Source organism: Schistocerca cancellata, chromosome 10 (genome assembly GCF_023864275.1).
Source record: "Schistocerca cancellata isolate TAMUIC-IGC-003103 chromosome 10, iqSchCanc2.1, whole genome shotgun sequence".
NCBI classification, from domain to species: Eukaryota; Metazoa; Arthropoda; class Insecta; order Orthoptera; family Acrididae; genus Schistocerca; species Schistocerca cancellata.
This window is the reverse complement of record NC_064635.1, coordinates 29352493-29368497: the sequence shown is the minus strand read 5'-3', so window position 1 is coordinate 29368497 and position 16005 is coordinate 29352493. Positions and strand designations below refer to the sequence as shown.

General features: G+C 44.2%; 1 protein-coding gene across 1 annotated transcript in view; it reads right to left on the bottom strand.

Moving 5' to 3' along the window:
• The window catches only part of LOC126106731 (serine protease 44-like), an 89231-nt gene extending 76939 nt beyond the window's left edge, over positions 1 to 12292 (bottom strand). The window contains exon 1 of the mRNA XM_049913109.1: positions 11988 to 12292. Within this exon, the coding sequence (XP_049769066.1) occupies positions 11988 to 12292 (305 nt within the window). The remainder of the gene's footprint in view (positions 1 to 11987) is intronic.
• Positions 12293 to 16005: the final 3713 nt, after the last annotated feature.

The window sequence follows — 16005 nt, the reverse complement described above, 5'->3', positions numbered from 1 at the left end:
CTTTTAATTGAGTGCCCCTATTTTAATCCGTTACGCTCCCGTCTACAGCTGTCACCTGATATATCGTCGATTTTAGCAGATGACACGCGCTCAGCCGATCGCGTTCTCGAATTAATTAGTGCCAGTGAAATGACGTCAGTCATTTGAAGCTTTTTTTGGGGACAACCAACCCCTTTCTGTAGAGGATTTTTAAGCCTTCCTTCTGTTTTTAGTTTCTCCAATTTTATGACTTTCGTTCCCATTGCTGCTGATTTCCATTTTCGGTTTTTTAGTGTTTCCTAAGTCACGGACCGGGCGCTAATGACCATAGCAGTTTTGCGCCCTAAAAACCACAAAAAAAACTTCTCCGCCTCACTCATCTCCTCTGCCTCCAGCTTAACTCCCGTCGCTCCGCCATTTTTGTCTCCCTCGACCTCAAAAAGGCCTACGACCGTGTCTGGCATCCCGGTCTCCTGTTTAAATTCCAAAACTACGCCCTTCCTGTCAACTACATCTGTCTGATGGCCTCATTTCTCTCCCGCCGCCCCTCCTATGTCACCATCCATAATGCCAATTCCCACACCTTCTACCCCTCTGCAGGTGTGCCCCAGGGGTCTGTCATCTGCCCTCTCCTCTACTTCCTCACCTCCTCTACATCTCCAGTACACCACCTGCAGTATGACGATGACACCTCATTCCTTGCCCTCGCTCCTTCCCTCCAACGGTCCCAACGCCTTCTCCAGAATCACCTTGACCTTTTTGCTGCATGGTTTAACCAGTGGCTCCTGAAAATCAATCCTTCCAAGACCCAGGCAATCATCGTAGGTCATACCAGTCGCGCCTTCCAACTCCTGGATTTCTCCCTTACCGTCTGTGCCCGTCCTGTCTGCTTCAGCCCCACCCTCACCTACCTTGGCCTCACCATTGACCATCACCTCACCTGGAACCCTCATCTCCGCTCCATCCAATCCAAAGCCGACAACCGCCTCCAACACCTCAAACTCCTCTCTGGCCGGGCATGAGGGTTGCACCCCTCTACCATCCTCAACACCTACAAATCCTTAATCAGTCTCATCCTCTGTTATGCCAGTCCCGCCTGGATATCTGCCCCCCCCCCCCCAAATTCTGTAAGTCACTCCAGATCCTTGAGCGTCATGCACTCCGCCTCGTCTTCCATATATGCCTCCTGTCCCCCACGCGGCTCCTCTATGACCTCATTCCTTTCCCCCATCTGCTCCTATTTCTCGAACATATCCCATACTCTACACCTCCCGCCGCCTTGATCCCCCTCACCCCCTGGTTGCTCCTCTCCTCTCCCATCCCTGCCCCCTGCCACGTCTTCACTGTTGTGCCCCTCCAACCCTCCATCTGTACACCCTTCATCTCGTTTCCCAAGGTGGCTTCCATCAACTCCCCCTCCCGGATGATGCCCTCTCTCCCTCCATTTATCCCTCCTATCAACTCTGATCCTCACCCCCCCTCCTTTCCTCCGTCCTTTTCTTGGGCTCTCTCTACCCCCCTTCCATTTTCTTTTTTCCCCACCTACGCTCTCTCTGCCCCCCTTCTCTCCCCCGACTCCTTTTGCATTTCCCTCCTCTGCCTTTTCCCATTCCCTCTCGCGTCTGCCGTGCCCTTTTCCCCTTATGGGTCCTCTCCCTCCATTGGTCCCCCCCTTTCCGTTTTTCCTCTCCCTCCTTGTTTTCCCTCTCATCTGTCCAGGTCCCCCAGTCCCCCCCCCCCCATCTGCCCTAGGCTATGGTGTGTCCTCTTTGTGCCGACATTTTAGTGCTGTGTTTACAGTGAGTGTTCAGTGTTGTGTGTCTTTCCCGAAGTGTTGCGAACGGCCATCATACTGTCGCTGGGTGTGATTTTATATCTCTTGTGAACAGAAACCAGACTGTCACCATGTTTTTTAATTGTGTCTCTACTGTGTTACCTGTCTGCATCCTGTGTATTCTTATTCGCTTTGCCAACCCTTTGCTTTATGTTTTAACTTTCCCCAATTTTCCGCCGTTTTACAATTTACGTCCCCGTTTTATCGCCTGCTTTTACTGTTTCTTAACTTCTCCTTACATTTTAAAAAGTCTGTAGGCTGCAGAGCAGCGTAATAAGCTGCTGCTAACCCTCCCCCCCCCCCTCGAGGGGAATCGAAATACAATAAAGGAAAAAAAAAGAAAAAGAACTCAGCCAGTCAGTCTAATCTGGCTTACGTTTACACCTCGCTTTGCGCTAGACTGCTTACTTCCTGGTTCGTGGACGTGTTTGTTTCCTTGTGACTCTGTTGTCCGGTCTTGTTGTATTCGTTCTGTCCTACGTTGGTCGTGTCCGTCCTCTCCCGTTGTGTTGTTGTTTGCGGGCCTCTCCGCGCTTTCCGCCATTGCTAACCCGCGACCGTCCTGGTCGCAGTTACAACACTGGCAATCTGGCAACACTTTAATCGCATGTACGGGAACTAACTGTCAGCAGGTAGAAGCACCAGAGTGCATATCTGTTGTAGATAGTTTTTGGGTTTGCATACAGGAGGTCGAGGTTTCGATTGTGCGTCCAGGCGTATTATACTGTAGTATACACCGTTTCTTAAGCCACATGTTTCTGACATTTACATAGTACATGTTTGGAAATATTTGCAAAGCCCGACGCCAACCACAACGAAATGTAATGCACCTGAACGTGGCAAGAATTACGGTTGGTACTAATCGATGGGGCCGTTGGGGAAGGGTATACAGAAATCAGGTTTGGAATCTAGTAGGTGCAGTGTACAGAAACCAGATGGCAGTTATAAGAGTCGAGGGGCACGTAAGGGAAGCAGTGGTTGGGGAGGGAGTGAGACAGGTTGTAGCCTCTCCCTGATGTTATTCAATCTGTATATTGAACAAGCAGTAAAGGAAACAAAAGAAAAATTCGGAGTAGGTATTAAAATCCATGGAGAAGAAAAAAAAACTTTGAGGTTCGCTGATGACATTGTAGTTCTGTCAGAGACAGCAAAGGACTTGGAAGAGCAGTTGAACGGAATGGACAGTGTCTTGAAAGGAGGGTATAAGATGAACATCAACAAAAGCAAAACGAGGATAATGGAACGTAGTCGAATTAAGTCGGGTGATGCTGAGGGAATTAGATTAGGAAATGAGACACTTGAAGTAGTAAAGGAGTTTTGCTATTTGGGGAGCAAAATAACTGATGATGGTTGAAGTAGAGAGGACATAAAATGTAGACTGGCAATGCCAAAGAAAGCGTTTCTGAAGAAGAGCAATTTGTTAACATCGAGTATAGATTTAAGTGTCAGGAAGCCGTTTCTGGAAGTATTTGTATGGAGTGTAGCAATGTATGGAAGTGAAACATGGACGATAACTAGTTTGGACAAGAAGTGAATAGAAGCTTTCGAAATGTGGTGCCACAGAAGAATGCTGAAAATTAGATGGGTAGATCACATAACTAAAGAGGAGGTATTGAATAGAATTGGGGAGAAGAGGAGTTTGTGCCACAATTTGACAAGAAGAAGGGATCGGTTGGTAGGACATGTTCTGAGGCAAATTTAGTATTGGAGGGCAGCGTGGAGGGTAAAAATCGTAGAGGGAGACCAAGACTAAGTAGATTCAGAAGGATGTAGGTTGCAGTAAGTACTGGGAGATGAAGAACCTTGCACAGGAGAGAGTATAATGGAGAGCTGCATCAAACCAGTCTCAGGAGTGAAGAGCACAACAACAACAACAACAACAACAACAGGTGCAGTGGCGTGAAACAATTCGCGTTTACGACATGCAAAAGGCTTCTTGAAAAATTTTCAGCATTTCGCGGCCCTGTCAGCAACTGTATAAATATTAATTTTAATTTTAATAACCAACAGACTCAGTTGCCCTGTTTACCTAGAATTTACCTAGGTTTCAGTCGGGATAACCCAACCTTCTTCAGAATAAATGTAACTACCGTTTGCTCATAGTGGACATCGTCAAGCTAAAACTACAAATCCATAAATTATCGCAGACTGTAAAAACTTATCTGAAACTGTGTCGGCCCCACTTCGCGATTGCGATGCGGCAGCCACGAGTGCTGTAATGGAACAAAGCTTCTTTAAAAGGTGACCAGTGAAGACGATTGTATGCCATTTCTGTGTTCACAGTGTGTAAGTGCACATGTTTTATAGGAGACCCACTGTAATCGCTGTACAACGATTAAGACACTAGATAATGTACCACGCTGACGACATTTAGCGAATAAAAAACAAATCCATCTCGACCTAGGATCGAACCCTTAACCTTGTGGATGCTAGCCCAAAACACTATCCATTGCACCAACTACATAACAGTGCCACTAGTTGTTAACAGAGGTAGTCACAGTACATCTGATAATAGTGTTGCCAGATTGCCAGCCTTACCGTCTATTTACTGCCGGGGACGAAATTTTGTGGGAGACTTTTGTGTTGCTACTATGTGAGTAATCGGGCTGCGAAGTCCGTGTGTGTTATATGTACATATACACACACACATCATGAATGACGTGATGAGCAATATATATATATATATATATATATATATATATATATATATGTGTGTGTGTGTGTGTGTGTGTGTGTGTGTGTGTGTGTGTGTGTGTATATATATCTCATCACGTCATTCATGTGAAATATATATATATATAGGTAACGAATTCGTATGTTTTCGACATGAGGACGTATCGGCACCTAAGTGCCTATACCATGCTTTATGATATACTAAGGCTCTGAGCACTATGGGACTCAACTGCTGTGGTCACAAGTCCCCTAGAACTTAGAACTACTTAAACCTAACTAACCTAAGGACAGCACACAACACCCAGCCATCACGAGGCAGAGAAAATCCCTGACCCCGCCGGGAATCGAACCCGGGAACCCGGGAGTGGGAAGCGAGAACGCTACCGCACGACCACGAGATGCGGGCTATGATATACTAAAAGTTCGTTTCATGGTTCCATATATCATTTCCACCATAAATCATAATGATGTGGAACAAGTCATTTTATATTAACATATTTTTTTTATAAATAGACCGTACTGATCATTTGTTTTTTAATTAAACCCAGATGTTAGTCAATAATTCCTATCCATCGACGTTTACACGTTATTATAATGGACAGACTTCCGCAAAATAGGAGTTGTCAAAAAGAAATGTTTTCAGTTTAATTTCAAATTTTACGTTTTAGACCTTTCAGGCATTTTATGTCACTGGGAAAGTGATTAAAACTTTTGGTTGCAGCATTATAAAACACTGTTTGTGCTACAGTCAACCTTAACGTGGCTTAATGAATGTCATTTTTTTCTGCTGGTATTGTAATTATATGCTTCACTCTTGTCCTCTTGTCCGCCGCTCGTGGTCTCGCGGTAGCGTTCTCGCTTCCCGAGCACGGGGTCCCGGGTTCGATTCCCGGCGGGGTCAGGGATTTTCACCTGCCTCGAGATGACTGGGTGTTTGTGTTGTCCTAATCATTTCATCATCATCCAGGAAAGTGGCGCAATTGGACTGAGCAAAGATTGGGTAATTGTACGGGCGCTGATAACCACGCTGTTGAGCGCCCCACAAACCAAACATCATCATCACTCTTGTTCTTGAAGTGCAGTGAATTGTTTGCAACAAACTTCATGAGGAAATAACTGTACTGTGAAGCGGATATATGCCAGTCACACGCCGAGCAGAAAGCAGGCACGACGAAAAGAGTGTTCATTAAGTTTTCGGCTAAAGTCTTCAGAAAGGAAGCGAAGAACACACACACACACACACACACACACAAATTCATGTAACCATACACACAAAACTCACACACACACACACATTACCCCTGTCTGTGGCTGTTCTAACCAGAACGAGGAATGTGAACAATGAATAATTCTCGGCGGTAGGTATTTAGGGCATGAGATGGTGAACCAACATTCAGCGCGGTGTTGTGTGGGGACGAGATTATTGATACAGTGTGACTCGGATGTCCGAGCGTTTGCGGTTTGGATAAAACAAAGTAAACAGCGTAACCATAATTCACGTACAAGGGATCAGCAAAATAATGTGGACAGTGGTAATAATGGGATGGTTGTATCTGACGATCAACAACGCAGGTAAGGCCAGTTTCGCACTGGACTGTGTGTGTTCAGTACGGACTGGGCATCAGTGCAGGTTTTGTACGAGTAGTGCACACCTCGTATTTGCATTAAGAGGCCGAGGTCGACATCCAATGAAAGACCTAACAGAGTTCCAAAGAGGGCAGATTGTGGGGGCCCGATTAGCTGGAGCGTCAGTAACCAAGACAACCAACTTATTGAATGTTTCAAGAAAAAAATGGTTCAAATGGCTCTGAGCACTATGGGTTAACAGCTGCGGTCATCAGTCTCCTAGAACTTAGAACTACTTAAACCTAACTAACCTAAGGACATCACACACATCCATGTCCGAGGCAGAATTCGAACCTGCGACCGTAGCGGTCGCTCGGTTCCAGACTGTAGCGTCTAGAACCGCTCGGCCACTCCGGCCGCTAAAACACCTACACACAATGGGCAAAACGGAAGAGGACCCTAGATGTAGGATCTGTGATGAGGGTGAAGAAACTGCATCACACCTAAGCTTCCAATGCATGGCATTGGAGAGTAAAAGATAAGAATCTTTGGGAGAACTAGACCTTAAAAAATTGTGTCTAACAAAAAACTGGTAGAGGGACTCCTTGCACTATTTAAGGGCACTGCTTGGCTTTACTAGATATGTTGTTGTTGTTAAGGTCTTCAGTCCTGGGACTGGTTTGATGCAGCTCTCCATGCTACTCTATCCTGTGCAAGCTTCTTCATCTCCCAGTACCTACTGCATCCTACATCCTTCTGAATCTGCTTAGTGTATTCATCTCTTGGTCTCCCCCTATGATTTTTACCCTCCACGCTGCCCTCCAATACTAAATTGGTGATCCCTTGATGCCTCAGAACATGTCCTACCAACCGATCCCTTCTTCTGGTCAAGTTGTGCCACAAACTTCTCTTCTCCCCAATCCTATTCAATACTTCCTCATTAGTTATGTGATCTACCCATCTAATCTTCAGCATTCTTCTGTAGCACCACATTTCGAAAGCTTCTATTCTCTTCTTGTCCAAACTATTTACCGTCCATGTTTCCCTTCCATACATGGCTACACTCCATACAAATACTTTCAGAAATGATTTCCTGACACTTAAATCTATACTCGATGTTAACAAATTTCTCTTCTTCAGAAACGCTTTCCTTGCCATTGCCAGTCTACATTTTATATCCTCTCTACTTCGTCCATCATCAGTTATTTTGCTCCCCAAATAGCAAAATTCCTTTATTACTTTGTCTCATTTCCTAATCTAATACCCTCAACATCACCCGACTTAATTCGACTACATTCCATTATCCTCGTTTTGCTTTTGTTGATGTTCATCTTATATCCTCCCTTCAAGACACCATCCATTCCGTTCAACTGCTCTTCCAAGTCCTTTGCTGTCTCTGACAGAATTACAATGTCATCGGCGAACCTCAAAGTTTTTATTTCTTCTCCATGGATTTTAATACCTACTCCAAATTTTTCTTTTGTTTCCTTTACTGCTTGCTCAATATAGAGATTGAATAACATCGGGGAGAGGCTACAACCCTGTCTTACTCCCTTCCCAACCAATGCTTCCCTTTCATGTCCCTCAACTCTTATAACTGCCATCTGGATTCTGTACAAGTTGTAAATAGCCTTTTGCTCCCTGTATTTTACCACTGCCACCTTTAGAATTTGAAAGAGAGTATTCCAGTCAACATTATCAAAAGCTTTCTCGAAGTCTACAAATGCTAGAAACGTAGGTTTGCCTTTCCTTAATCTTTCTTCTAAGATAAGTCGTAAGGTCAGTATTGCCTCACGTGTTCCAGTATTTCTACGGAATCCAAACTGATCTTCCCCGAGGTCGGCTTCTACTAGTTTTTCCATTCGTCTGTAAAGAATTCATGTTAGTACTTTGCAGCTGTGGCTTATTAAACTGATTGTTCGGTAATTTTCACATCTGTCAACACCTGCTTTCTTTGGGATTGGAATTATTATATTCTTCTTGAAGTCTGAGGGTATTTCGCCTGTTTCATACATCTTGCTCACCAGGTGGTAGAGTTTTGTCAGGACTGGCTCTCCCAAGGCCGTCAGTAGTTCCAATGGAATGTTGTCTACTCCGGGGGCCTTGTTTCGACTCAGGTCTTTCATTGCTCTGTCAAACTCTTCACGCAATATCGTATCTCCCATTTTATCTTCATCTACATCCTCTTCCATTTCCATAATATTGTCCTCAAGTGCATCGCTCTTGTATAGACCCTCTATATACTCCTTCCACCTTTCTGCTTTCCCTTCTTTGCTTAGAACTGGGTTTCCATCTGAGCTCTTGATGTTCATACAAGTGGTTCTCTTATCTCCAAAGGTCTCTTTAATTTTCCTGTAGGCAGTATCTATCTTACCCGTAGTGAGATAAGCCTCTACATCCTTACATTTGTCCTCTAGCCATCCCTGCTTAGCCATTTTGCACTTCCTGTCGTTCTCATTTTTGAGACGTTTGTGTTCCTTTTTGCCTGCTTCATTTACTGCATTTTTATATTTTCTCCTTTCATCAATTAAATTCAATATTTCTTCTGTTACCCAAGGATTACTAGATATACAGGGAGCGATACCGCACAACAAACCTAGTTTCGATGCGGGCAGTGGCGGATCAGACCTAAGCTGTTCTAGCTCCCTTGTTAAAATCAATCAATCAATCAATCAATCAATCAATGTTTTGATCTATATAAGACGGCGGACGTTGGCTTCAACTTTGAGACATAATGACAATTCCCTCATTTTCTTAGCTCCGTGCTAAAATAGCACCTCTATCTCGCGTTTTGGGCTGAGGTATGACGTCATTGGTCAAAGCTGACGAGTGGAATCGGGCACTAGAATTTATTAGCCAACTTGACATATTAATGATCTGCTGTGTGCCGCGATCAGTACAGTTTGGAGAATTTAGGGTTATTTCCAAGAATGATTGCCTATCGAAGTTGGAGCGCTCCAAGCGATACATATCGAAGTTGCGGTAGTAAATCGATTATGGAGGTCTCGTGGCGCGCGTTATGATAAATTACTTGTGATCGTCATTTGTATCAGTTTTGCGTTGTTTCTTCAGTTTCAGTAAATTACGTTCCGGCCATAATTGTTTGTGACATTTTCCCTTCATAGCGAGTGTAGTGAGTGCTGCTTCTCAAGTTTCGTCTGCGGATTGCCTCACATGGAGAACTCTCATCCCATGCATAAGCAGTGTAGACAAATGTTTGACTTTTTCCCGGAACTATGGATTTCTGCCCGACGAAATCACGGGAGACTATACTGACTGTGGTGCTGCCAAGTCTGTGAAACTGGGTAAGAGGAGTGCGGACACAGAGATTCCATTGCAATATTTCATTGCAGGCTTCGTGGAAAGCGAACCAGCACCAGGAAAAATACGTGGTTCGAGTCCTCTAAATTATCGATTGAGACGAGCATAATTCTCGTGTCGTGCTGGATTCGTGATTACACTCCGCAAGCCACAGCACCAGAAACTGGGCTATCGGCGAATACCGTCTGTGATTACTTCGGATTTTGCCGAGAAGTGTGCTACGTCATAGTGCCAATTGGTGGACTGCATAAAATAGTGGAAGTAGGAGAGTCTCACATTGCTAGGCGAAAGAATCAGAAAGGGCGGCCTATTAAAACTGAAGTAGATCATATTTGGGTTTTTGGTGGCATAGAAAGGGAGTCATACAAATGTTTCGTTGTCAGGGTATAGTCACGAGATAAGGGGCTCTAGTGGGTCTTATAAAGCATTTCATACTGCCAGGAACAAAAGTCATCACCGACGGGTTTCAGTCATACCAGAGTCTCAAAGCTGAAGGGTGCGAGCACGAATTTGTGAACCACTCTGTCGAGTTTGTCTCTTCAGATGACGCCAGTGTCTATACCCAGAACATAGAACGCCCGTGGAAGTCTGTCAAGTCAACTATAAAATGAGAAGGCCGTCCAGTACCTATACTTTCACAACTTGCGTCTCCAGGGGAAAGTCGACGCATGCGACACTCTGCCGATATTCCTACGCACTATTGGTAGAGTATACCCCGGGTATGGCAAAAAAGTAGTTGTTCCTGCAGCTTATACATCGAGCGGACTCTCACAAGACGATAACACCGACGGCGACTAAGTCGGCTCCTTTCAATTTACCAGTGCTTCTCTAACGCTTTTCTTTTGTCGTTCTCTAGCGACAACTTGAAACATACTAGTAACGCGCGCCACGAGACCTCCATAATCGATTTACTACCGCAACTTCGATATGTATCGTTTGGAGCGTTCCAGCTTCGATAGGCCATCATTCTTGGAAATTACCGAATTTAGGCAAATATTCGGGTCTAGTTTAGAAGTGGATACAACCCGTCAGCTTTGACCAATGATGTCAGAATTGGACAGAGACCATGGATTACAAAGATGAAAGAGCTGAGAAGAATGTTCAGAAACAAAGGAATGGAAGAGAGAAAAACTGTACTTCACATATACAAGGACCAGAAGTATTTTCAAGTTAACGATATCGGGTCTAGTTTAGCAGGGGATACAACCCGTCGGCTTTGAACAATGACGTCACAAGTCGCCAGAGAGCATGTCTTACAAAGATGAAAGAGCTGAGGAGAATGTTGAGAAACAAAGGAATGCGCGAGAGATAAACTTTATTTCACATATGTAAGGGCCAGTAGTATTTTCACGTTAACGATATCGCGTGTTTGTATCTTAGTATTTCTCCGCAAAATACAACGGAAAGAAATGAATGAAATATATTACTAGCAAAGAATACATCACGTTACATGTATGTCAGTTGTATCTCGAAACTCTTTAGAACTGTATTGCTTAAGTGCAGTACGGGATACAAGTTCAGCGTACGTCGATTTCTTAGTTTCAACTAGCATTGCTGTCCTGTTGTTCACCTGAACTATGTATCCCCTGCTTTACTAAACCGTAAATGAAACACCGGATACAAATTAAAAGCTCGCTCGAAGTGTGTTGCTTAAGTACAGTACAAAATACGAGTTTGTCGTAAGTCGATTTCTTCGTTTTCATTAGCATTACTGTCCTGTTCTTCACTTGAACGATGTATCCTCCGCTTCAGTAAACCCTAAGTGGAACACGGGATACAAATTGTAGATGTGTTGTTTATTTCGTCCCCGCTATTGCTAACAGTCTTTTCTTACGTACATATCAGTACTACTGATGACAGAAGGACCTACGTATGTAATATATGTCTACCAGATTTCCGTTGACCTCTATATATGTACACTGGTAACGAAAAGGTGGAAATAGGCTCTAAGTTACATTTGCGACCTGTACCACAACTGAGTCTACACGGAGACAAGAAGACGACACATGTAGAATTTGTATGCGTATATAGTGTCAGTGTAAAGGCGAAGTGAAGGACGGGATACAAATTTTAGTTGGCATTCGAAAATGTCGTACTGATACTAGTGCTGGGAAACGGAAGAAGATCGACAGCTGAGAAATTTCTATTACATACTTCACAACACGAAAATATACATATTGGTGGACTAAGACAGTGAAATGTGTCACAATAGTGAAATACAGTGAAAGAAGCAAATGGAAAAGTGAACTTACCACACAGAAATATCGGGGAATAACCGAAGCTGGCCTAGACAGACAGTAACGAAAATTACATACCCACAAACAGACAAATCCATTCCTATAAACGAAAATAAGACAGTATAAATTATGCTACAATAACAAACTAATACTCCAAATTACCTCAATCTCATTGCATATAATTTTAATGTTCAATGATAGCGCTTATCCGGAACACACAACTGTTTTATTATCTATGCCTCGAAATGCAGACATTACTATCTATGACTAATGTAAGACGTCCTTGGTCAAAGCCGACGGGTTGTATCCCCTGCTTCACTAGACCCAAATATTCTTTCTGGGAAACAAAGGTGCGTCTAGAGGAGTACTCACCATACCAGTATTGCGTGATGCCCATGCAGTGCGCCGCGGTTAGGATCCACTGGGGCGCCAATACACTGCCCGAGCATTCCCAGGTCCTGCCGGGCTCCATGCCTATGATGAAGACGGCAAAGGGGTAGGTGCCGATGTGGGGCGCGAATCCGCCGAACAGCCTGTCACCAGGCCGAGCGGCGTCTTTCTTCGTGGAGCGCCAGCTTTCGATGGCTTGCCTCCCCACCCGCAGTTCCTCCGGCGTGTTAAGGCCGCACCGGATCGACACGACGACAGAGCTCCACACGACAACTCGATGCACTAGCTCCATGCCGCCACATGTATGACGCACGATACCTTTTGTCCGGATATTACGGCAAGTTTCGTTCTCGGACGACCGACAAAAACATTAAAAGAGTTTTGCCGTCACTGGCTTCAACCGATGCTATTTTTATAGAGACTGCTACGTAAAAATTGCATTCGACGTCACTCTAAAATTTTATGATCGATGCGCTTTCCAAATTGAATATATGAGCAGACTCGCCGATACGATTTATCTCACTCTTCTCCACAAAACCACAAACTTACTGCCGGCATAAGCGCTACACAGAATTTTGTCAATATCGGAGGCAACACCACGTTATTTATTGTTTACTCTCTGTATATCGTCGACTGATGCCAGCATTGCATTCTACAGAGTAACATCTCTGGCATGGCAGCATGGAACATCTTTGGTCCTGGTCCCATTCACGGGTAGGAATTTCTATGGAGTGAGCATAGTACGTATTTATTTATTTATTTACCAATTTTCGCTTTTGGCCTTATGATCATATATAGCCATTTCTCAATATTTTGGCGATTTACAGATTAAGATTGCATTTATCAATGAATTTAATAATTAGTTTTAAAACTGCGATATTATTTTGATGAAGGGTAGTTGGTATAGGAGTTAGTTCAAAATGGTTCAAATGGCTCTGAGCACTATGGGACTTAATATCTGAGGTCGTCAGTCCCCTAGAACTTAGAACTACTTAAACCTAACTAACTTAAGGACATCACACACATCCATGCCCGAGGTAGGATTCGGACCTGCGACCGTAGCGGTCGCGCGGTTACAGACTGTAGCGCCTAGGAGTTAGTGATGGTTGCTGATGATATTAGTTGATGTGTGAAAACGATTTTCTAGTTTGGATACAATTTACATTCAGAAAGTATGTAGTCGATCATCACAATAAGGGTTATCTCGAACGTTGATGACTATGGCTTAGACCATAGATGATACAGACCGCACAAGACGTCATTATATTGAAAGCAAAATCTCGATCAGCTGACTGCATCCACTGACAGGGATCACTGGAATACTGTTCAATTTATGGCAGTCATTTAACGTCCCTTTACTGCAATTGTGAAGCTTTGTGCAGCATTTGATTTCAGTGAAAGATAGACAAACGGGACCTTTGCCTTTCGTGGGCAAGTGCTCTGCCAAGAGCTTCTGTGAAGTTTGGAAGTAGGAGACGAGGTACTGGCAAAATTGAAGCTGTGGGGACAGGGCATGAGTCGTACTTGGGTAGCTCAAATGGTACAGCACTTGCCCGCGATAGGCAAAGGTCCCGAGTTCGAGTCTCGGTCCCGCACACACTTTTAATCTGCCAGGAGGTTTCAAAGTAATATTTCGTTCCGTAACTAAAGGTGTTTAAAAAACACACACACACACACATATACAAACAAAGAAAAGAAATATGCAAACACGTTTTTCAGAGTAAACAAGTGAACATAAAAATGGCTCTGATCACTATGGGACTTAATATCTGAGGTCATCAGTCCCCTAGAATTTCGAACTACTTAAACCTAACTAACCTAATGACATCACACACATTCATGCCCGAGGCAGGACTCAAACCTGCGACAATAGCAGTCGCGCGGTTCTTGACTGAAGCGCCTAGAACCGCTCGGCCACCGCGGCCGGCAAGTGAACCTACAGGCTGAAGCTGTTGAGTGATATCGTTACCAAGGAGATGCGAAAAGTCTTGTGTTTGAAAGTGTTTATTTATCTCCAAATATTACACGCTGAATGATAAGTGTCATTATATACATATCATGTAAAAATATGTTGGCCCTCAGATCCAAAACAAGATGAATGACGAAAATTTTGCGACAACAGGGTATTAATACAATGACGGAAGAAAAATTGTAACATCAAGAAGGAGTTGTGAAATAAAAATGAAAGTTGATAGACGTGTTTCTACACGTGAAAAATTTCATACACGAGGATCACTCCAAAAGAAATGCACACTATTTTTGTAAAAACAGTTTTCATTCTGCATGCGTGAAAGTTTTACAGTGTGTAGATACATCCTTCCCGCTTGTTTTCAAACTTAGTTCAACCTGTTCCCGTGAACGGCTCCGTCACAGCATGTCTTCAAGATGGCTGCTACACTTGACGTTAGTCAGAAGCAACGTGCTGTCATAGAATTCCTGTGCTGTGAAAACGAGACAGTGGGAAACATCCACAAGAGGTTGAAAAAGGTGTACGGAGATGCTGCTGTCGATCGCAGTACAGTTAGTCGGTGGGCAAGCAGGTTACGTGACGAAAGCGGGCACGGCAATATTGAGGATTGTCCTCGCAGCGGCAGGCCTTGTGCTGCACACACTCCAGACAGTGTGCTTAGAGTTAACGAATTAGTGACTGCTGACAGACGCATCACAGTTAACGAATTGTCACGCTACGTTGGGATAGGGGAAGGAAGTGTTTGCAGAATACTGAAAGTGTTGGCGTTAAAAAAAGGTTTGTGCCAGGTGGGTTCTCAGGATGTTGACAGTGGCTCACAAAGAAACAATAAAAACGGTATGCAGCGAACTTTTTGAACAGTACGAGAATGGTAGAGATGAATTTCTTGGAAGAATTGTGACAGGTGATGAAACATGGCTCCATCATTTTTCACCAGAGACGAAGAGGCAATCAGTGTGCCGGCCGCGGTGGTCTAGCGGTTCTGGCGCTGCAGTCCGGAACCGCGGGACTGCTACGGTCGCAGGTTCGAATCCTGCCTCGGGCATGGGTGTGTGTGATGTCCTTAGGTTAGTTAGGTTGAAGTAGTTCTAAGTTCTAGGGGACTTATGACCTAAGATGTTGAGTCCCATAGTGCTCAGAGCCATTTGAGCCAGGCAATCAGTGGAGTGGCATCATACAAATTCACACAAGAAAAAAAAAAAAAAAAAAATTCAAAACCACACCTTCTGCTGGAAAAGTTATGGCTACGGTGTTTTTCGACTCCGAAGGACTCTTGCTTGTGGACATCATGCCAAGTGGAACCACCATAAATTCTGATGCATATGTGACGACACTGAACTTCAAGCTCGACTGAGTCGTGTTCGACCACATCGGCAAAAACAGGATGTTTTGCTGTTGCACGACAATGCACGGCCACATGTCAGTCAGAAAACCATGGAAGCTATCAGAAATCTCGGATGGACAACAATGAACTGCCCGCCTTACAGTCCTGACCTGGTTCCATGTGAGTATCATCTCTTTGGGAAACTGAAAGACTCTCTTCGTGGAACCAAGTTTTAAGACGATGACTCCCTTGTGCACGCTGCCAAACAGTGGCTCCAAGAGGTTGGTCCAGAATTTTACCGTGCGGGTATACAGGCGCTGGTTCCAAGATGGCGTAATGCACTTGAGAGGGATGGAAATTATGTGGAGAAATGAAAATATTGTTCCTAAAGGATGTATCTACACACTCTAAAACTTTCAAACATGTAGAATGAAATGACGGCAAGCGCGGCGGGACCCACGGAGAGGCCCGCGAACAACAACACAACGGAAGAGTACGGACACGACCAACGGAGGACAGAACGAACAACAACAAGATCGAAACAAAGTCACAAGGAAACCTAACAAACACGTCCACTCGTACACAGAACAAGAAAGAAAGTAAGCCGTCTAACGCGGGGCGATGTGTCCACAGACGTACGCGAGATTAACAGGCGATAAAATCGGTGACTTAAATGGTAAAATGGCGGAAAATCGTGGAAATTAAAGCATAA